The sequence below is a fragment of the Agelaius tricolor genome, unplaced genomic scaffold (genome assembly GCF_023055355.1).
Source record: "Agelaius tricolor isolate 1412-34295 unplaced genomic scaffold, bAgeTri1.0.p SCAF_3, whole genome shotgun sequence".
Lineage (NCBI taxonomy): Eukaryota > Metazoa > Chordata > Aves > Passeriformes > Icteridae > Agelaius > Agelaius tricolor.
The window spans coordinates 63,148,049-63,171,790 of record NW_027269263.1 but is presented as its reverse complement, the minus strand read 5'-3'; the positions used below and the strand labels follow the sequence as shown (position 1 = coordinate 63,171,790).

Genomic DNA, 23,742 nt, shown 5'->3' with positions numbered 1-23,742 from the left:
TCTTCTCTGAAACTAACTTTAATGGATATTGTAAGTCCTCCAGACTATAAGAAATTTTTAGCATCATCAATTCTCCTGAGCTTCACACTAAGAACTTCCATGTTTCTCACATGAGATACCAAACAACCATCTGACCTTCAGCTGCTACTAATACATAAATCACAGACATGGTCAACTTACAGGAAAATTCTTGGGCATTTCATTAACAGTCTTCTGAAACACCAAGTACAGTGACCTCATTGAGTTTCTTACAGTAAGTCTGAAGATTTGACTCAAGGGATAGCAGATGTTCAACAAAACCAATTATCGAATCAGTGATTTTGAGAACTGTCCAAATCCAAACTGAAATATCAATTAGTGATGGAATTTTAATGCTGCCTCTGGCAGGATCTGTGATGTAGCAGTGATTTTAGAGTCATTTCCGTAGCAATTTCCTTCCGAAGACTAAGTCTATTTCCTGAACTTCATGACCACATAATGAGATTTGTCAACAACAAAATCACAAACAATGCTGTTTGCAAGGCATGCCCTGGCCAAAGGTTGTGTTTGGTGAAGAAATTATGTCAGGAAACATGATGTCTATGTTAGCCATGCTCACAAAGCTGCATTGCTAACAGAGGCAATCCTGTTGCTACACAGCTACAACTGAGTTGCATGTCTCACACAGGAATTTTACCAGATTTATTCTCACATCAAACAATGGCAAAAACTTTTTAAGTTCACCTACCTTGAAAAATCTCCCTTTGCCTCCTGTAAAACAGGGAAGAGAAAAAAAAATAATTAAAAACAGGGAAAAAAAAAAGAGAAGAGAAGGCTGTTCAAGATTTTCCATTTGCAAAAATCATTTAGCAGCAATTTCCTGTTGTAATTGATTCCTCATGCAGGTTTTGGAACCAGTATCTAATGTCAAGTGCCATGATAGAGTGAGTTGGGCAGATTAACAAACAAAAGATCTAATATAGGGCCAGATGATTCCTCGTTCTGCTGTGGATACCTAAGATGCTACAGGAAATAATGCCAGTAAATAAGAAATTCTGGGTGCTACATTACTAGAAAATATCTGAAGTCTTAGTGGCTTTGCAGCCTCTGAGACTGCAACTTCCCTACTTTTTTACAAGTATTCTGGCCACTTTCTAGTACCTAGACTTTCAAAAAGCTTGCTCACTGTCAGCTTTCAAGGGGATGCCAGACACAGATTTCTCTAATTCCTTGCTGGGTGTTTGGGGGAGTATTTAGCTCCCTTACTTGTACATCTAGATACTTCTATTAATTACCATCACAGCCTGATGTTAAAGTGTTGGACAATGTTCCACTACAGTAGTTAGTCTTACTGCACACCTGGAGAATGCTCAGAATCTGGTGAGTGCCCTCTGCAATAGATTTAGCACACATTTTGCATTTTCCATTTACCACAGACAATATGCCTTTCATATGATTCATGCTGAAGCACCTCATTTGCCACCAGCTACACAGAAAGCACAGTGCAAGAATGTAATTTGTGCAGTGAGGGAGTTTCCACTGCCAAAAGGACTGGGCTTTGTGTTCAGGTCTTTTGTCTTTACATCCATTCATCTACCGGCAAAACCTGCCAGCCCACGACCAGTGGTGTTTCAGTCCTGAGGCTGGGGTAAAGTTCAGAGCTCTGGTGGTACTTTAATTTGTTCTGGTTATAAAACAATTTGAAATAGGGCTGCAGAATAAATCACTTGAGTTCTGACAGACCTTTACTATCTTTCCATTTCCCTCTGAGTGAACTAAAGGGCAGACAAGCACTTCTCTGGTTCATAGGAAGGAGTCTGAGCATGTGATGATTACAGTTCAACACAGAACAAAGCCCAAAGGATATGCTCTTGCCTGCATGTGTGTGAGCATACTGAATTTAAAAAACAATTTTGTAGTGTATATTCTTTATAATTCAGTGCTTTGACTTAAATGCTGCAGCAAGAAGTAGAACAAAATGCAGTATTGCATTAATGCAATACTGTAGAAAAAAAGTAGAACAAAATGCAGTATTGCATTAAAAATTTCCCTTTGTTTTGCTTGGATCCTGTCACAAACACAGGTTGTAGTAGTTTCTGGATACAGGCAGCAAAGGCGTGGCTTGTTTTGACTGTTTTCATTAAGTTACACATCAAACTACTACAGGAATAAGCGTAACATCCTGTGTTTGTGGCAAGAAACAATCCCAGCAACAAGGGTTAGTTACAGCTCCGGGTCTGGCTGTACAATTACTAAGCACTAAGTTATTCACTAGGATGAGCAGACAATAGATTCATAACCCCACTGCTGCTCCTCACAATGAGCCTGTTGTTTGATGTGTATTCCCCCAACAGCCAATATGTGATTTCTTTAATGTGCTGCTAATTGAGTCCTCCATCCTGACTCTCTCGCTCCATTCTTGTTACATAAAATGATTTTAATGAAGGTTCAACTCCCTACACATTAATTGCTCCTTTAACGTGGCAAGTGCTCTAGAAGTGCAGTGCATTGTCATTTGTTAGTGCAGTCTGATGAGCTGCTTTGTCCGCTCACATGGCTCCTCATAGCTTCATGGCTGATGGGAACAAAATTAAAACTACAGACTGTAAGAGAGGGGAAACAAAGATCATCTGACAATTACGTCTAATCTGCTCCCACAGTCGTGCTTCTAAAAAGAGAACTTTCACAAAACCCACCCTCACTACCCTGAAAAGGTTCTCTTCTGGGAACCAGACATTTACCAAACACTGCTTGGTCATTTGCCCTCTGATCCTTTTCCCTCTTCTTGAAGAGCAGAACTTTGAAAGACAATATTTAGAAAGGTCTTTAAACCATTCTGCCCACGTTGGAGAATACAGACAGTTGCATACGTAGAAGCTTATGCAGCTCATCAGAGGACCGAGCTCCATTGGGAAAACAAATGCAAGTTAAAAAAAAAAAAAATTGCACATGGATTTCACCTAGGAATTTGGATTCATCACTTAGATTTTCTCTGGCTGTACATCATACCCCAGAGCCTTGGATATCTGCACTGGTGCAAACATAACACCATTTCTGTATGCAAAATGTTGAGCAGTAGTACCTGCTCCCCGAGTGGGGAGGTCTAGTTTGAGAGCCTTCTACACCCATTTTGACAGAAACAATGAAAACTGTGCAAAGACATTTTTCTTTCTGCAGCTGGGGGGAACTCCTACACTTCCACACAGCCATTGTGGATTTGGTAAACCAAAACAGTTAATGCAGCATGAGGTAGCACCAAGGGAGAGAAGGTGGGTGCTTACCTGCAAGATGTATGCAGCCAGTTCAAACACCACTTCACTGTCAACCTCAATGAGTTCCTTGAAAGGTGAAGAAAACAAGAAAGAAAAAGAGAGTTGAGCTGCTGTAAGAAGAACATACATCTCCTCCTGACTACTGCATGGTGAAGCATGCAGTGCCAGTTTTCTCCCTTGGCTAGGCTTCAAAGTATTCCCTGTGCTCCTGGAGACAAAAGGGAGGGAGAACCTGCCCACTCAGATATGGAAAAAGCCAAATATTCAGTGTAATGTGCTGGTTAATGAAGCATAACTGGATGTGGCATGAAGGGATTCCTGGGGGAGGAGTGAGGAGAAGGCAGGTGGAAGGGGTAGGATCAGGGTACATTTTATTCTCTTGTGTGATTTAGTGAAAAGCAGTCCAGCATATAGATTTTTTTGCCCTCAGATGTGATCATGGTTCAAGGGAACACAGCTTTGTCCTTGGCTCACAGAAGCAGGGAATGAGAATTTGTCTTTGACACACTGAGGTGGTACCAAAGCCCCCACTGGACTCCTCTGGCCCTTGCAAAAAGTAAACTCAATGGAAAATGAACCATATTTGCTCTTGCAGGATTTGAGCCCTGGTTTTGTTCTTTTCACCCCCAAAGAGCACTGAGGCTGGGGGTGGTTTGAGAATGAGCTGTGACAGCAAGTCTTCTGGTAGATCTTCCTTGCTCCATTTTATAGGATCCTGCCACTGGTGAAAGCAGTCTTGGAGGGTTTTACTTGGACACTATGGTCACATGAAGAATACTGATGGTTCCAACAGATCCTCTCAGGATTCCTCTGCTGAGCCAGGCACTGCTCTGACTGAATGTGCAGAATGCAGTGCAAGCATCAAAGATGCTTGAGATGGGAGGCACAAGCATTACTCTGGAGGCCAAGCATGCTATTTCTGACTCTCTGGTCCCTGCCTTTGGGAAGCTAGTGGGCTTTTACTGAGATAATGTTTAGGTCTCTATTCTGCAACTAGAACTCCTACATTGTCTCCTATGGACATGGCCCAGTAAACTGGGTCACTGTTCAGCTCATTCCTGTAGTGGTTTTTCTGTTGTATTTATTTAAGCTGCTGTTTTTAATATTTTACTTCATCTGGCAAGAAATGAGTGATCTAAATATAGATCACTGCTATGATCCCTGCTCCAGCCAACTCATGGCCACACCTCATTTACAAGCCACAATTGCTGCATTGGCTTGTCTCTGGCAAAATCAAAAACAAAGGGAACAAAAACGCAGGATAAGATCCAGGTGTCCTCGGCTTTCACTAGTGCCAGCTTTTTAAAATAAGTTCACCTCTTTCATAACAGCTCCTTGGGGAGTGAAGAGCAGCTCTGCTAGGGGCGATAAACACGCCTTTCCCCTCTCAGCTGAGCTGCCTGAGTCACGCAGGCACCTGCACTGCACCAGTGGTGAGCCCGTGCCAAGGGAAGCGGCTGGTGCAAGAGGCTGATTCAGCTGCAGGCAGGGCTGGGCTGGGGCCACCAGGCAATCCCATAGCAAAGGGCAATGCAGAGTAGAACCAGAGCACCTGCTCCTCCTCCTGTCTGGGAGCATCAGGCATGGCACGGACAAACCAGCCCGGGCAACCATGTGTCGATGCTATGGCAAATCTGTACTGGCAGGTGAAGTCTGCCAGAGCCCATTCTCTGGCCCCAAGGGTACCTGGGGAGCAGCAGAGCTCATGACTAAACACTCACCCTGTTTCCCTCAGTCCCAGATGGGGTTTCCACCACTGTGCTGCCTATTTGGAACAGGTGTGCATCCTTGATCAGTGCCTTGATCTCTGCCTGGGGCAGAGCCAGTTGACACAGGCCAAAACCCACACCAGAACGCGCGAGTCATTAAACAGCCTGTCTGATCAAGGGACAGTGCCTGATGCCAAGCCCTGCCTGTTTTGGTAGTACAAATGTGGCTTGGCCTTTCTGGCAAAAGTGGCTTGCTGGTCCTGTGGAAGGGTGTGTGGGTTCATGAATCTCTCACTACTCAACAGGGTTGGTGAGTGGGGGCAATGGGCACAGGCAGAGGAACACAGCACCCAACACATGGCCAGCTGGCAACCCAATGACCAGCAGCCCCAAACTAGGCCTCAGTTTTATTCTTTCCAACCCTGAGCAAGGGGATGTTTGAGGATGTGTGTCTGGAGAATCAACAGGGAAAGGTCTGAGGTGCTAGCACAGCGTTTGTTCCTAACACTGTGCTAGCACCTCAGACCTTTCCCTGTTTCATACACATTTATCTTTCTAGGCTGCAGGGGAGCCAGGGCTGGAGGTATCCATGGGAAGTCCAATAAGGAAACTTTTGGTGCAACGAGGAAGCTCTCAAGCTTTGGCAGCATGCGACATCATGTGCTAGCTGCAGGAATGACAAGCACTGGCTGTGCTTGGACACCAAATCCCCCACATCACATTAAGAGGAATCTGCCAGGCTGGGTGCTCATCCTAAGCCTTAGCAGACACTTTGCACCCAACTTTCAAATTCAGTGCCTTTTTCAATAGCACAGTATGGCTTACTGTGGCTAGAAGTCAAATGGGGAAGGATCTGCATGGGAGATTGGGACTTCAGCAGGGCTATTTTTTGGATAGAGATGCTCAGCTTGAATGTGCAAAGTAATGGTTTCAGGAGAGGTCAGACTAAAATAGACCAACTTAGATCTGTAGGCACTTTGTTTTCTTTATTTTGTTCCCCTCTTTTTCTTATTAAGCTTCCTCCAAAAAAAGAACAACAGTGTAAGCTTTTCCTGGCAGTACTTCAAAAAGGAACTTTCCCCAGGAACCAAAACGTGCTGCTCACTGAGCTTGTTGCTGGAGAGGGCTGACTAAGCACATCTAATTGCAGCCTTGCCGGAGAGCAAAGCACTGCACAGCTCAGCTCAGCAGCCCTGCCTAGTTCCTGGGCACTGAAAAAAAGGAATTTTCTGGCTTCTGCCCCGCATTTTAGAAAATACAAAGTTATTGTCCATGTATTTTAGGACATATAAATGTCAAGTGAGGCTCCAGACTTGGTGTAATCTACTTGTCTTAGCAGGTGAAAACCATGCTGAGGGTTGTGGGATGGCGGAACAATCTCTCCCTGACTACATCTGTCTTTTCCTACCACTTCCTCTCTGGCAGATGGAGGTGAGTCACAGGAATGGTCTCTGCCAGCACAGAGGGAGGTAGGAGGGATCCTCCCAGGGAATCCCAGCTGCTGACAAACCTCTCCCAGTCCCAGACATTCAGCCCACCTGGCTGAGTCTGCACACTGCCAATCTCCACTGCCGCGTGGTCTGGGGCTGTTTGATTTTCCAGACCTTGCCATGAACAGCTGGTTTGTGGCATGAGAGGGATCAGCTTCATGGCTCTGAAGCTGAGGGTGTGCCAGGATGCCTTATCTCTGGCACAGAGTACCTGGCAAGGGGCTGCTCCGAGGGGCAGTGCCAGGGAGAGCAGCCTGGTCTTCCAGGAGTGGACCAGGGAGGGCAAATACCCATACAAAAACATTTCTCAGTGCATGGCTTGTTCCTCTACAAGGTGATCTTTGGTGCATATCCACAGATACCTTTACCCCACTCACATATAAACTTGTCTTGTCCCACAAATCTGAGGTCACTTGGCTTGTTCAGCCTGGAGAAGAGGCTGAGGGGAGACCTCATGGTGATCTGCAACATCCACACGAGGAGAAGTGAAAGGACAGGCACTGAACTCTTATCTGGAGAAGCGTGACATGGCGAGGGAAGACACGAAACTGACACATGGTTGGATACCAGGAAAAGCCTCTTCACCCAAAGGGTGGCTGGGCACTGGAACAGGGTCCTCAGGGTCACAGTAGCGAGCCTGACAGAGTTCAAGATGCCTTTGGACAACACTTTCAGGAACATGGTGGGATTCTTGGGGTTTATGCGTGCAGAGCCAAGAGCTGGTCTGGACGATCCCTGCGGTTCCCTTCCAACTGAAGCCACTCCATCTTTCCCGCTCTCCCCCTCACACACGCCGCCCCCTCCCCGAAGATGGCGCCCACGCCGCACTGCCGCCCTCTGCGGGCCCGAAACCCTCACGGCAGCCGCTGGGCCCAGAGCTCCTTTTTAACACAAACCCAGACATTTCCTTCTAAATACAAGCCAGTTTATAATTCTGGCAGTTCCGATTTCCTCCTGCCAGCCACAAGAGTTCCTTCCAGAAATGCTTTACCTCAGAACCACTCTCTGACAGGAAAGCTGCTGCCAAGTGCGGTGGCAGCTGGCGAGAGAGGAGCGAGGGATGTGTGAGGAGGAGGAGGAGGAAGAAAAGAAGGTTGTATCTGGAAGTCCAGGTGTGACCCGTGTAAATTTTAGGGCAGGGAATGCAGATCCAGGTGTCTCAGCCCACTCTGAGCTCCCCAAGTGCTCACCTTGTAGATGCAGGACTTGGCGTTCAGGAAGAACAGCTCAATGGTGGCATTGTCCTTCAGATAGGAGATGCTTTCAATGTAGAACCTGAAAGGGAAAGCAAGAGGGGTGAGACACGAGGGAACTAGGGCAAAACATGGAAATGCACTTATTCAATGAAAAATGTGGTCAATGGAGTCATGATGAATGTGCTAAAAAGGAACTTTCTTCTCTTACACCAGGCTGTGGTGGTGAAGGAGGCTCGTGCACACTCCAGGACATGATCAGTCAGCACCACCTCAGCCATGCCAACTGGATGACTCAGGTTCTCAATAATCCTTTGTTTTGTTTTCAGACTTAAAATAACATTTTATTCGGTTTCTTTTTTGTAAGCTTCACCTTCATTTGCCATCACATTTTCACCATCATCATTTCTTCATCACTCCTTTACCCATCACAACGATTCTGTTCTGTTAACCTGCATCCTGTAAAATATTCATCTACAAAAATGCACTTCTGGGTACCTTCCCTGTCCCCTTCAGCTCTGCATAAAGCAAATTTTATAAAGGGTTTTTTACATATTAGATCTATGGTCTCACAGTAAGACAGTAGTTACTAACCTTGCACAGTTCACCAGTACCTTGAATAACAATGTTAAGGATGACAGGGAATGATCATAATCTAATTTTTTTTCTTTTAGTTGAAGTGATTTCTCAGAACTCAAGAGAAAGCTCAAACCCTCAGTGTCAGAAAAACCCACTCATTTGCATTGGCTGATTGCCCCAAATAGTTGCAGTTATGTTGAAAGCCCATGATATGTGTGAATTTATTCAGTACTCCATGTCCTGCCTGCTCTGAAGGCCTGATGCTTTGGCAATAAACTTTGTGAGAGCTTTGTGAGAATTGACTCCTGTCCTTAATTCTGCCTTGAGATCTTTTTTTTGGGGAAAAAAATGCTCTGGATACTGTCAATGTTAATGACTGATCATTCCATAGAGGTATGTTGTGTGTCCCTGTAGTAACAGAGAAAGCCTTGCTATGTTCAGTGAATGTTAAGGTGAATTTTGCATTTACTTAGTGTTTTAGGTAAGGAAAATTAAATAGATTGTGATGCTGTTTGGTAGTGATCTTCAAATTGCAGTGCAGTGACAGCAATGTTCCTTACATAAATTCCAGTGCTATCGTGCCTTGTCAGATGCAATTAGAATAGGGAGGGTGCCAGGGAAATGGTGTCTGCACCAGGGACTTTTAAAAACCCAAATTCCTTAGAAATCTGGGTTGACATACTGGGTCTAGTTACAGAGAAACCCCACTCCCTGACCCCGCTGTCTGGGAGCAGACAGACCTGCAGACACTCCTGGGGCTTCACTCAAGTGCTGAAGGGATTGTCCACATCCAGCTATGTGCAGAGTCCAGGGCCTTACATGCAGCCTACTTAGGGGCAGAGATCAAAGCTTTGTAGTGCTCCTAAGTGTCTTCTGAAGGCTCCTCAAAACACTTTACTTCCTGACAGGCAGAACCAACTCCTTGCTTATTAGAGTGAGAGAAACATTTTGTTCATCTGCTGAAGGGCTCCTGTCTATATTACCCTTCCTTCTCCCTCTTCAGAAGAGAAATAAAAATAAAGCCTGGATAAAATAAAATAAACCCCAAGAAAACACCAACAACCAATCAAACCCACAAAACACCAAAAACATTTTTGAATGTAGTGATGATGAAGCACAAAGATTTTTTTTTTTTTTTTTGGTTTTCACTGTTTCACCTCCTGTCCTTAAAGTGGCCTCTTTGCAAATAAAGAAAATACTTGGCTTTAGAAATGCAAAAATTGATGCATTAAAAAAGGAACCTTCTTACTAGATCCACTCTCTGAGTGCAGCTAGCTTCCCATCTGCTGAATTAATGGAGAATAATGCTAATTTGACACATTCTGTGGTTCTTGAACAACCTTCTCTTCTTATCACTGCTACCACTGCTCTCCAGGTTATGGTGGTGGGTTTTCATATTCCAGGGTCAGAAGAAAACAAGAAACATTTTTTCCATTTTGAATCCCAGTGAAGGTTAGCCCCAAAGCCTTTTGTTTCAGCAGCTCAAACGCGACCGCTCTCACCATCACTAGAGGGCAATATTGCATTTCTTAAGGCTGCAGGGAGCTTTCCCAAGGCTTTCCACACGGACCTAGATCGTTTTCTGTACAAAATTAAGTCTCTGGGAGCACAGAGCCTGCACATGATACTTCATCGCACAAAGAAAACCCAATTCTCAAGTGATCTCCAGAGTGGAGACTGAGCTGGGAAGCTACTGGCTCTCACACATGCACCCAGACAAATGTGAAATGTGTGCACCAGAGACTGGTGCTACTTAAAGGAAAACAGATTTGCAGAGGGAACTCTTGAGGGATTTTCTGTGTGGCAAGCTCAGAAAACCTGAACTGGAGTAGATTACCCTGAATTCATAGTTGGTGCAGTAGCAACAAAAAGTGCAGGGAAAGACATTTTGTTTTGCACTTATGACTAGTTTCTGTCACATCTCCTCCTGTTTCCATCTTTTATGAGCACAGTGAAGGAACCCACACTTTACAACGACCAATGTCAATGACTAAGGAGGCAGGCAGCAGCATCCAGCTGCTAAGGCAATGAACCAAGCAAACAAAAATCTGGGCTGAATTCCCAACTTGGACACAGGTTTCCTTTATGACCTTCAGAAAATCACTTAGCTGCTTGGGCTGTTGAGCTGGGCTTAGGAAACACCCCTCCCTTCTCTGCCCCCCTCTGTCTGTTTTGCCTGCTAAGCTTAGGAGCCTTTGAAGGCGTGTTTCAAGATCATCAGTTTTGAGAGGCAGCTCTCAGATTTCTGTTGAGGACTCCCCAGAGAGCAGCATTCCTTCCTGTGATGTGAAGCTGATGTGCCTGGGATATAATGGAGAGGTTGAACAGGGGAATAGGCAATACAATGTGTCCAAGACCTCTCTGCTCCACTACCTGCATCTCTTGCAATACACACCCAGCAAATAGTTTTGCCTCCAGCAGCTCCTACAAGAGGTTCCTTGATAGCCAGCAACTGTACCTGTGAGAAATTAGCTGCTTGCAGGAAGGGGGAACACCCCATGAGACTTGGGGAGTGTAAAACCGAAGGAATGATTTTGGAGAAAATTTAAAAGATCAGCCAATGTTAATCTATTTCTGCATTCCCCCTCCCTCCCCACCCCCAGTAACTTGTAAATTAATCAAGTACATTTTCTAAGCATTAATTAAATAGACCACTGAATATTATGCTGGATAATGAACACAAAGTGCCTATCTTAGCTGCTCCCTCTCAGCAGCAAGGAAATAATAATGAGCACTGCAGAAGGTGTCTTGGAAGACTTCAGAAGCTGCTGCATCTGAAATGTTTAAGGCTTTTTAGCTGTGAGGACATGTCTCATAGTGATCAGATTGCTCTCTGTTAAGCACTGGTTAACTGACAACTTTCTCTGAGACAGCTTAAGCCCCCTCAAGCTGTGATGAATGGCAATTCCCATCACAACCAGCCAAGCACAGCCTCACAGTGGTGCTTGTGGAAACTCCTGATCCTTGGGTGAGGGGAAACTGGTATCACCACAATTTCTCCCTTGCATTACACACAGGCTCATCCACCTCTGACTCATGGCTCAGAGAAATGCCTGACTGGGTCCTGGACTCAGAAGTTTCATAAGTGCTTCTTCAGGAGATGGAGAATCCCTTAGTGCTGCTGCCAGTCTTGTCTGTGAACCCAGGTGTGTCTGTGTGCAGGTGGGCAAATTCAGCAGTGTTGGGAAGGTGTTTGGACACCAGTGCTCTGTCCTTGCAGTGGGAATAGAGGAATTCAGGACTGCCAAGCACCTGAGCTGGTGGGGTGCTTGTGTGCACGGTGAGAGAGAAAATGAGCAGCGCTCCTGATCTCCATACACTAAAAGAAACTGTCAAATACAAAATATTTAGCATTGCCTCTAACACCCAGCTCTAGACATATCCTGTCAGCCTGAACTTGCCCATCTATCACCTAGCAGGACCAGGCTCTCTGCAGCTGAGCTGCTGACTGGGCAGATAGACTGTCATAGCATTTGAGAGCACAAGCCCATGTGTTTACTTCCAAGCAAAACCTGCCAAATGGTAAAAATATTTCACTGTGATCTTCACCACAGTGGTATTTCAAAATATGACCACAGCAAATGGATGTCATTGTCTGCTTCAGGTGTCTGTCTTTCCTGAGGCAGTGATACCACCCTCCTTCTTGTCAAGTTTGAGTCAGGTGGGAGCCAGCTAATCCAAAAACTTCTATTCACATCTTTCCCACTCTGATCTGGTTGGGATGCAGGACAGACGTGTCAGCAGAGCTCAGTAACCCTCTCAGTGGACTACCCCTTATTTCATTATTACAAAGGAATGGGTAAAGGAGAACACCCCTTTTCTGCCTCATCCATCCTGAGGTCTGGCTCATTATCCCTCACCACATCATTCAGAACCTCAGAGGATAATTTGAAAAATATGAGGCCATTTGCTAACCAGGAAAAGAAAAATTGTATGTGTTGGTATAATGGACTTAAATGCAGATGTCATTATGTCCAGTATCGCATGCTAAATGAGAATTCTGGCCAGCACAGGCTGCACAGCTCCTTTTATGCTCCAGCCCTGTTTGCTAATAGTCATGGCTACACACTTTTATGTGCTGCCACTTAGAAGCAGACAATGCTCATGCTAAATAGTTGGCCTGTTAAGTAATCAGTCAGGAATGAAAATCAGCTAAAAAGCTCCGTTTACCTCTCCTTCTGCATTGATTTTGCTTTGGATCCCATGCCATGTCTCCTGTGCTCAAGCCCCACCACATCCAGCACCTGGGATTGGTATGCAGGGGACAGGAGGCAGCAAGAGAGACCTGTGTCAACTTTTACCTCATTGCAGGGGACATCATAACACTGGAAGTGAATTTGATTCCAGAAATACAGGGAATCACAGCTAACAAAATAAAAAGCTGTGGATATTTTTTAACCTGAGCCTGTCCCCTCTCTCTTTCTCACCAGCTGCACTATATTCTGAAGTTGTCTGCATCTTTACCTTCTGTATATCAGTTTTTCTTGGTGCTTCTAAAATGTTGGCCTACTGAATCCCTGGAAAACCATGTGCTTTGGGGATATTTGCTCATTCCTATGCCTCATCTTCTCCATGTACAAAATACTTAGGGATCTGCTTTGGAATATATAGAGACCGACTCTCTTCATCTCTTCTAGGCTGTATATCCTGGGAGTCTTTGCAAAATACCAAGTGCTCTAGTATGAACATAGAGAAGGGAAAGAATTAAGGTGGAAGTGCAGCTACATTCCTCCCTCATATTTGGTTACAGCATCAAGCAAAGGCACTGACCTGAGTATAATAAGTCCTCTGCCCCCTACCCACGTGGAGAACCTGGCCTGCCCAAGCTATAAAAGCAGCAACCCAGCTCAACATAGTCTGTAAATTGCTCCACACTGCAATGTCCCCTAGAGCTTAGCTTGGCTTGCAAGAGGAGTGCATCTTTGCACAAAAAGATGTGGTTTTGTACAAAAGCTGTTGCAGCTCCTCTTGGCTTGGAGTGATGTGCTTATCTGTCCCAAATGTGAGGTGAGGGCAGTGACTGGATCACAGCAGCACACTGGCTTCCTCCTCTTTTCCCTCAGTTACCAGGGGAATTGCCTCTCAATCTCCTGAGCATCAGCTCAGCCCTCTCCTGCTCTTTGGTCATTACCAAGAGTCACATCTTGGCTATCAAAGGTAACTTGCTTGGTGCACTGTCTCACATAACACCACCCCTCAGCAGCTGGAGAGCATCTTTTATTTGAGGATTTCAGACCATTTTAGGAATAGAAATCCCTCCAGCTGTCCCATGTGTTGTCAGCAGCACATGAAGGAAGGATTTGTCTGTCAAAGCTGGCATGAGGGTCATTTATTTACTGACTCCGCCCTTGGTCAATGCCATGGTGATGGGACCCCTCATGGCAGACCTTCCTGTTGTGCACTGATGACAGCCCATCACACCCACTGGTGTAAGGTATGAGCACACAAATTGCAGTGAAAACAGAAACAATGTCTGCATGACTTTGACCCAGTCAGAGAATTCGTGTGTAGGCACTGACACAGCTACTGCAGCTTGATCCAAATTAGCTACAAATCCTACACTGACAGAATCCATCATTTCTGCATGGTACCTATCATGCAGTCTAAATGCTTCCCAAAATTAGACAAGACAATGCTGCCAGCATCAACACATTCAAAATGTGGCTCAAAAGAACAAATTTTCAGAATGTTGCTTTTTCTGCCCCCTCAGGTAGCTGAATGGAAAGGAAAAACAACTTATCCCCTTCTCTCAACACAGCTCACTTATACAAATATATTCCTAGTTAAGCAGAAAACAGAAATGATGTTATGGGACTCGAGAGCCAGACTGCTATTAAGATGTGTGTGTAATGGATGGCTTAGCTCAGAGCTGTGTGCTAAGTAGCAGAGCCCCATTAGTTCCCTTCCTCAAGCAAAGGTCGGTTTTCACACAAGTAAATCTTCTGACTGGACAGAAGTTTCTCATATCTCTAAAGAGCCTCTGAGGAGCACAGCCTCCCCGCAGGCAATTTATTACACCTTCCCCCGGGTGAGCAGAGCAGGGGGCCACCCTGGGAAGGCTGCAATAAATTGTCTGCAGGGAGCCTTGTCTTCCAGCACAAACAAGGTCTGAGTGGCTGTATTTATACACTGTGGCTGCCTGGGAGGAGGGGGTTTGCAGGGCTGCCGGCTTTTGGGATCTTCCTGCTTAGCATACACACAGCTGGTGCACACCAAACAGCAAAACACATGCTGTGCAATGAGATCTGGGCTATGGCAGGGACTTCATAGACAGAGCAGCTCACAGGAGCCCCTGAAAGCAGCTTGGTGGAACTGGCTTGATTATGTGGGCTCTTATTCTGTTTTTTGCTATTGTTTCTACAGCATCCCACAGCAGTGCACAGAGGTGTAGAGCTATAATGTGAGCAGGAGATGGCTCTTTGTTTCCCCTTATATGTAGCACAAACTCAGGGATTTTCTGTCTCAGTACTGGTACTGGCAGTGGGTGAGGGAGACAGCACAGCTGCAAGGAGCTCTGGGAAGAGACAGCTATGAGAATGTCCATGTGCCATGGACAGCTAGCCATGAGAATGTGGATGGAGCCTCCCAAGGAGCTGAAACATCTGGGCAGTTCCCTGAGCTCTCCTGGGATGATCAAGCTCCGTGGCAAACTGGGGTCTGGCACTGCCCTCCTTGCAGTGCAGAGGGCTCTGCACAGGATGAAGGAAGAACAGAGGAGCAGAGTGATTTGTGTGTGTGTGTGTAATTTTGCCCCAGCAACTTCTCCTGGGTGGTAACAGGTGTGATGAAGCTTGGGTGAGAGCAAATTCTGCCACTTCTCTTCCTCTCCCCTGGCTGCAAATTTAATGTGTTTGATAATCTGTTTGTGCATTTCCCCAGCCCCTGTAAACCCCAGTTTCACACCATGGGGCAGAAAAAGGGCTGTCTGCTCCTTCTCCCTCCTCAGAGGGGAGAAACAAGAGCTGGTGATTCCCTCACTCCCTGTTTGGAGCAAAGTGTTGGACCACCACATACCCTTCTCTGCCGTGGAAAACTGTGGATGGAGAAACACAGCCCATTACGTGTGAGAGAAATAAATTGCTGAGGTTAATTTTGTGTGGTTCTATTCAGCTCTTCCTGCCAAGGCAGGCTGCTGTCATCACAACCCCTAATCTGATTTCTTGGAGGGAAGCAAAGCTGAGTGGATATGAGTGGCATACACAGCCATGGTGTGCTGGGATCCCACGTTAGTCAGCTGGGGAAGCTGGGAGCAGGATACTCTGAATCTGCACCCCATAAGTGTCTCTGGCCCATGAGTGAGGCAGAAATGCATTTCAGTGGCAAGTTCTAAGGCCCAGTTATCCCTATGAAGAACAACTATCTCTCTTCCTTCCCAGGTCAGCTGTTTTCAAATGGCCTCTTGCTTCTTTCACTGTTAGCATTAGTCCTTTTCTAATGGAATACAGGTTTAAAGATGCCTACAAAGAAGAGCTGAAAGACTAAAATAGCCTAAGGCCTCATTAACAGCTGAAATCTGGTCCAATTCCATTTAGATAGCCAGGTGAAACCATGTAGATAGGAAATGCTTCCTCAACCCTGACGGTGCCAACCTGCTTGAAATAATAATTTTAAATTTACAGACTTGGTAGGACAGAGGGATGCATCAAGTGAATAAGCCTACATCTGAGTAGGGCTCTGAGGTCAGAGAAGAGACACAGGTTTTATAAGCTTGCAACTTGTTGAATTCCAAAGCAGTCATCTTTGGATGAGTCAGATGAAATAAGCCAGATTAATTGCTCCTGAAAGGTGACTATTTCTTTCCAGTGGTTATATAGGAGGTTGCAGTAATTAGCTGAGACATAGAGCTGTCTGCCAGGTAAAGATCTCAGAGCTGGTGTGGTGAATCTCATCTCAGACTGCCCACCTGCCCCACCTGCCTCAGACCTGGGCCTCCTCCAGTGCACACAGAGCTATGTTCCTTCAGGTTAAGGGGGCACAGACACCCAGGAGCTTTCACTCTGTGTTTCACTGCCAGTCTCTTATTTAGGGCCACTTTGTTCTGTAGTAACTGTGGCAACCTGGCAAAATGTCTGGCCTCAATATTGAGAGTCCTGAGCCCCCACAGCTCCCATGCTGACTTCAGCCTAGCCAGTGTATATGAACACATGCCTGATGTTGCTGAACACAGGCATTCCTTTGTGGGAATACTGCCAGCCCATAGATACAAACTCTACCCCACAGTGTATTTGAGTATTGAGGATTTATTTCACATTTTGTTCCATGCCTTTCTGAAAGAAAAGCCTTTCCATGTGAGACATATTTTGATTTAGTGTGACGACTTCTGCAGTGAGTTGTCACTGTTTGGCTGGTGGAGTTGCCCTGAGAACAAATATATTCATTCCTGGGAAAAGATCCACCAGTGGAGTGAATTTTATTTGCTAAGCTTGTTCATATAAATTAACAGCATGACAAACATACAGAAGATAAAGAGATCAGACCCATGCTGGTGGTTCCTTTGCTAAGGATTGCTAATCTCACATGGCCATTGTTTGAGGATGAGAACTCACTGCAGAGCCTGGCCAGCTTTGCTCTCCATGAACAAACACTGTGTCTGTGCTCTGGTTCTCTCTCACATCAAAGCTTTACACAAAAGGAGTAACTCTGCCTTCTTTCTGTCTGTATGAGTCCGAGCAAAATGCTTCCTTCCCAGCCAACAGGATGTACCTGTATCTGGACCCTGCAATCTCTATCTACCTTCTTTGCTGCCCAGGTCTCCACACTGTACTCAGTTTCCTGCACTTTACCCCAAGGCTCATGGTAAGAACATTTTCTCTGTTCTCTTCTGGCCTCAAAACACCTCTGTAAAATCAACTAATCAGGCAAACCCTCATTTCCTCATCCCCATCCTTTGCTTCTCCTGGACTTCAGTGGTGACTCTCATCTGACTTGTAAACTCTCTAAGACAGGGAATTAGCTTCTCTAATAACCAAGCCACCAGGGCTGTAGGAAGCCATCCAGGGAAGCTAATTCTAAGGTGAGAAGTAATATCACTCCCATTCTGTTGCCCAACATCCCTCCTCCTCTGCAAGTCTACATGGCACTCCCTCTTGCTTTCATGTGTGTCTTTAGAGCCATGTAAACAGATATTAGAAGAGTCTTATAAAATAATATTGCACAATAGCCATGGGGCAGTTCACAGCTGCCCAAGAGTTCTGATTGCTTCCTAGATTCCTATGCTGTTCTCAGTGGAAAGCTTTCATTGAAGCACTAGATGACAACCTGAAGACAGGGAGGCTTCAGTAGCTGTGTAAATGAACAATGGAAGAAGCAAATTCTTACAAACCAATGCTAAAAACATCCTTCTAAAATCCCCCTCCTTTGACACAGTGCTGTGAAATTTTTGGTCTTTGATAACAGAAGAGAGGAAAGACACTGGAGATCAGTGTTCAACAATGTCAAACCCCAAGGAAATGTGTGTCAAAAGACAAAGCTTCAACAGTGCTGCAGAGATTTAAAAAAAGGGAGGAGAATTTCACACTGCAAAGCTTGTGAAACTTCCTATTTTCGGCACAGTTCTTTCAAGAAGCCTTTTCTTAAGAAGGCAGGCTTCCCTTTAAATGTACTTTTAGAGCAGGCTAAAATCTGTGGCATCTTTGGTGGGCATGCTGCCCTTCAGCATTGCTGCAGGAATGTTGAGGGTAAAAACCATTTGATGGTCACATTAAAAGTGAAAATGTTTTCACTGTAGCTTCTCCTCTTCACAAACTACCCTTTACTTTTCTTGCCTGAGGCTTCATCTCTTCAGTAGTTATGCAGTGTGATTGAGCTGTACATTTACTTCAACTAGAGGGAAAAACCTACACAATTACTAAATCCCGATGCAATAAACAGAATTCTGTGTCATGAGCATCTGGCACATCCAGTTACTTGTATTACTTGTATCTCTCCATTTAGGACTCCCAGCATCAACCTAAGCTTTGTCAGCTGCAATGCTTGGGTAATGCAAAAAGGCATCTGCAACCACAGGCAAGCCTTTACCTGTGACAGAGTAGGTGTCATGGGCATGAAGTTCCTTACAAATTAACACATTTGTGATTAGGTATAGTACAGCACTAATTATCTCTGCTTTCTGCCTGATGGCAGCAGGGGAGAGGGAGCATTCTGTTTATGGTATGTTTATGAATGGCTCTGCAAGCTGCTGCACACCCCCAGATTGTGAAAATAAACTCCTGTCTATTGGTGGGTCTCTTTAGAACTTTCCTTTAGCCATTGCTTTGGTTCCCAAGCCAGAACTGTGTAACAGATATTGTGGGGCTTTTCCATCTTCAGCCATCTGGCTGGAGCTGGTGTCTTCAATTGCCTTCTGCTCAGATCACATTTAGGAATGGACATGGGAACTCCTTATGTGCTGGGAAACTTTTTCAACTTCTGCCAGCATTGACATCCACAAGGGAAATAAGCAGCAGAAAAGGCACAGTAAGTTAATGCCCATTTCTAACTCTTGAGGCATCTGGCTCCCAGTCCAATCCAAGTTGTAACTCAGTGTGACAACCCACTCATTACTGCCATCAGCAAGAGTATAAGCCCAGAGTCAGTCTGGTTTTCACACATGCAGGCACTGAGTTTTTCCCTGTGGATTGAGATTCCAGAACAGGAGGGGTCACTCATTCACTAGCTGTTAGATGGATCTGTATCCTAGGATGCCTCTTGGCTGGGATCCCGCTAGAATGACTGGTCTCCACTGTGCTGCCAACTTTCATAAAACAATACAGATGGCAATATTTATGCTTGTTGAGTGGTCTTTGAAATGAATATGAGAGTGGCTCAGTAGCACAGGCTTTCACACATTTTACAGTTCTACTCCGAAGCCCAGCACTTAGCTCTTGCTCACTCAGGGCTTTCCCTGCTTTCCATGGGATCCCTGTCTTAGCACAGGCTTCCCAGTTTGGCCCCTGGACAAGATATCTGCTAACTGACTGGCCATGTTCTCAATGAGCATCAACATTTTCATGTAGCTCTAAGCACAGGTGGATCTGGATCTCTGAAGGTGCTGAAGGTGCTCAGCTCTAGATCTACCCTTACGGTTTGAAGCACCCAAAATATGGACTAAATTCTTCTCTTGGGAGATATCAGGCTAATTCTGGGCTCACAGGGCTTTGTGCAGTCTTGATTTGTCCTAAGATCTATCCACCACTAAATATGGGGCCATAACGGAACAAAGAGTCTCTTCTCCTGAAAAGCCTGCCTTGTAATGGAAGTTAAATGAATGACAATCACTATGTGGAGGGAAAAAAAAAAGCTTCACTCAGGGGAAGAAATTCAAAAGTAGGTCTTCATTTTTTTGTGGGTACTATGGAATGAATGAGAGTGATGTCAGATGTAATATAACACTGGAGTGGAAAGCCTAACAGAAAAAGACACAGTTACGCTGTGCTGGCTTGTTCTAGACATGAGCTATCCATTAAAAGTAAGTCAAAACCCTCAACTTAATTTTGTACATATGCCATCCCAGCCCCTGGCCTCTCTCTGGGCGTTTCAAAGCTGCAGGAGCAAATTTGTCTTCTCAGAAAATATCTCCCTTGGAGGCAAAGGCACTGTGTGCATAAAAGCACTGCCAGCTTCCAGCAGCTTCCAAACACTAACAGTTCCTTGTAAAAATCCCAGATGAAGTTTGAAGCTCCCAAACTGCCATAATCTTCATTAAAACTTTTATAGTCTGGTCCAGCCATGTAGAAACCAACTGCTGCCATAAAATGCCATCATTTGCTGTTTGTGGGTAATTCACTGTAGCACTGAGTTCAGAAGGTGAATATGACAGCACTGTACAGGGATTAATTTGGTCTCTGACAGAATGCACACTGTGGGCACAATCCAGAGGAGACTGATGGCTCACCAGTGAGGAAATGAGTGTTTTCCCTGCAGGTTGCTGGCTCAGGTGGGTTATCCTGGCAGAAAGAGGGCTTTGTTCTGCCACCCTACTCAGCTTGGACTTTGCAGCTCAAAGCCCACAAGTGTAAATACATAACATCTGACCTTGCCCTCATACAACATTTCCCTGTGGACAGCTATGGGTGTCAGTGTGGCTACTACTTGTTTACAATTGTGTGAGAAGAGTTTGCAAAGCCAAAGAGCTCAAAAGAGACCTCTGTGGAAGTGTTTGTTTGTTTGCCCACAGGTGTTCCTGAGAAACTGACAGCCTCTCCTCCTGGCCTCCAGGAAACAGGCTGGCTGTAGCTGTATCCCATGGGAAAGGTTGCCATCAGGCACTTACCTGACACAAAAGTACAAAACAACTGGTCCTGACTTTTTGGGGAAGTCATGTTCCAGCACCCGGCGGTCCAGCTGAAGCCAGTTCAAGTGTCCCCTGGCAAGAGAAGAGACAGTTTTGAGCCTGGCACCAAAGAGCTTTCTCACTGCTCACAGCAATGAGGTCTGAGGTGTTACAAAATGTGAACCAAAACGTGTGCTATTTGCCCTGGACTATTGCATGGTATTTGAAAAACACACAGTAAATGTTTGAGGAGCAGAGGCGATATCATCCTAGCAGTGTTTCAGTCTGGGAATGGAACTGCTAAAGTTCAATCTGTCAGGGTGAAAGCTGGCAGCACTGAGCAATCAGGACAGCCCAAAATGTTATAAGCTTCACCTTTTTATTACAGGCCCCTGGAGCAGTTGTATCATTAAAAGTCTGTCAAGATTTTCATTAGAAATCCTTATGGTTAAGAGTTTCCACGACACCTGCAGTATTTCACTCAAGGCTAAACCTGACTCTACAGTCTCAGACAGTTTATTTACCACCCAAATGCCTGCAATAGCCTCTCTAGGTTTGCCCAGCCCTCCTTTTTCCTTCTTCAGAGAGCTCTTGAAAAACAGCTGCTCTGTGAAGCGTTCCAGCTACAATTACCACATGCTGCTTTTCTTTTGCCTAGATGGTACCTGTCGTTATTTTCTCCTGTAATTTATCCATTCCTGCCTTGCTGCTGGAAGCTTTGCTGGGCAGGAGCTCTGTTCTTTGACACGTTCCCCACATTGCAGAGTGCTGTGTGTGCATGAGAGGTACTTTATAAATACCATCATTTGTATTACAGGGGGCATCTCACTCCCCAGCTGAGATAAAGGCCCTGTTAAATTAGGCACTGTGGAAATACCTAGGGTGACATTCAGGCCCCACTGAAGCTGGCCAGATTTTTTCCATTGCCTTCAGTGATGCTAGGGTTGCATCCTGTGAGCTTTTGGCTGTTGATTTCAGTCAGACCAGATTTCACCCAGAGGGAGAGGCAGCCCTTGCCTTCAGTACTCTGCTGTCTAGACGAGCAAAGGGAGAGAGAGCTGAAATGATTTGGGGGAGAATCTTGCAGCAAATAAAGCAGGAAATGGAACTCAGATGTCCTGAGCTTTATTCCAGTGCCTATTCACCAGCTCATGATAATCCTCAAGAATAATTCTCCATTCCACTGAAAATGAAAAAAGAGAAAAAACCAGCCTGCTTTGGAAAAAAACCCCAACTCTTAAATTACCTTCTAGGATTGCCACAAGCTTTAGCAATGTACCTTGTATATACAGGGTACATTGCTAAGGCTTATATATACAGCAAAGGACACATACAGCAAAAACACTCGGCTTTCACAAGGGTTTTCATGTGCATGAGCTTTGGGCAACTGAGAAACCCTTTTACAAAGTAAACAATGACATCCCTGTAGCAATTTAACTGGATTTACAGCCCCCCCACTCCATCTTTCCCAGAAAAATAAATAAAGGGGAAAGTAGCACTTTCAGGAGGCTTTGAATCACCTGGCTTCAATGGGAATTTCTGTACTGTTTATGAAGGTGCAGAAGAGGATGGGCAGCTCAGGGACCTTCCTGCCCAGGCAGCTCTGGAATCCTGCTGGGACACTGTGTGTGCTCACCTCAGCACAGCGTGCTGCCTCAAGCCAAGGGCTTCTAAATTACTGCTGAGCTCCACCCATCACTCTCGTGGGCTCAGGATCAATATGTCAAGAAAGAAGCTCTCCTCAAATTTTGCCATGTAGGAGTCAGGCATTCAGTTTAAGCAGCTTTTGCATCTGTTTTGCAAAAGTACCAAGACTCAACTAGGTACCAGTGATATGTGTGGAGTCAGGGACTTTTCAGACTCATCTTGGACATCTTTTGGTGTACAAAAGGAACAAAGCTTGTTTTATCCCCTGCTCTAGACACCCATGTATTTCTTTCCAAGATATTGTAACTTTCAGACAGCTTTTTCTCTAGGTAAAATTTTTAAATAATTTTTTTCTCTATTGTTTTCACTTTATGTAAAAGGCAGCCTATACTGTGCATTAGGGGCAAAGACATGCTGGCAGTGTGTCTGCTGGAAAGGAGGGATATAATGCAGATTTTCAAGCCAAACTGGTCACCCCATATGTCTCCACTGCAGTACAGGGGCTGAGGACAAGTCTGCCCAGCCTGGGATCAGGGTGAGGATTGCCATATTAACTCATCTGGATGTAGGAACTAACTGGTCTTGCTCTGGGGAGGATGCATAGCTGGGCATGCAGCAAGATGCAGGGGTTTTCCTTCCATCATTTCTGCTGCTGGAATGCTAGTGTGAGATCCATGCACCATTCCCTGTTGTTCAGCACAGATGTGTACTTTAACAAGGTTTGGCTTTTAGAAGGCAGACACTCCAGGCTGTCAAAAATAATCCCCATGGAAAGATTCTCAGCCTAAAAAAGTAGAGGTATCTAGCTTTCCTGCTGCATCCCCCTTCTTGAAATCTGTAATTTTACTTGTTTTTTTTTTTTTTTGGTCATGAAGTGCTGCTCTGTTGCTTTAACAGGCCTCAGGAAGGCTGAAATTAGCTGTGAAGGCTCCAGTTACACGTGGGATTTAAACTAGCCATGCTCATCCATTCCTAGCCTAAGTACAACCTGAGCATTTGCCATGTAGGCCATGGTACAAAATGCTGTCAGAGCAAGGAAAAGCCCCACTAAACCTGACATCCTATGCTGAACCTGTCCAGTTGCATTTGTATCACCAGTGCAGCAGCCACCAGCAGCTGATGGTGTTACACACCAGATCCCACTGAGGGCGAGCTGTTGACAATGGACTTACTGTCTACCTCTGTGTTTATTCAACAGCAATGTCTGGGTTTGCCTAACGTGCACAAGGAAGGGTTGAGAAGCCATGGTGCACAGAACAAAAAATCACTTCAAGGTATTTCTTATTTTGAAAAGACTTGCTCTTTTCATTCTCATTGCGTTTTAGCAGGAGCAACTGGTAGGTATAACCATATATATACACATATGCATACCAATTCCACATTTATGTTGATCACATACACAGTTCTGAGTACTGGATTGTCTCATCTTCCACACTGGATAACACATTTAATTGCCACCGAGTTTTTAGGTTGAAGAGTTTCATTAGTCTCATCTGCATGGAGCTTAAATCCAAAGCTCCTTCAGAGGAGGAAGGTCACTTAAATCCCTGCCAGGAGCTAACTGCTCACTGTACTCAATTACTACTTACAATCTTTCATCACTGGGGGCTTCTGCACTGCAGA

The 23,742-nt window shown here is 45.2% G+C and overlaps 1 protein-coding gene across 9 annotated transcripts in view; it reads right to left on the bottom strand.

Moving 5' to 3' along the window:
• The window catches only part of FRMD4A (FERM domain containing 4A), a 369,074-nt gene that overhangs the window by 72,625 nt on the left and 272,707 nt on the right, over window positions 1-23,742 (bottom strand). For all 9 annotated transcript variants that reach the window (XM_071424072.1, XM_071424070.1, XM_071424069.1 and 6 more), the window contains 4 exons: window positions 20,473-20,565; window positions 7,641-7,725; window positions 3,261-3,317; window positions 728-750 (listed from right to left, as the gene is read on the bottom strand). In XM_071424072.1, coding sequence (XP_071280173.1) covers window positions 728-750; window positions 3,261-3,317; window positions 7,641-7,725; window positions 20,473-20,565 — 258 coding nt within the window. The remainder of the gene's footprint in view (window positions 1-727; window positions 751-3,260; window positions 3,318-7,640; window positions 7,726-20,472; window positions 20,566-23,742) is intronic.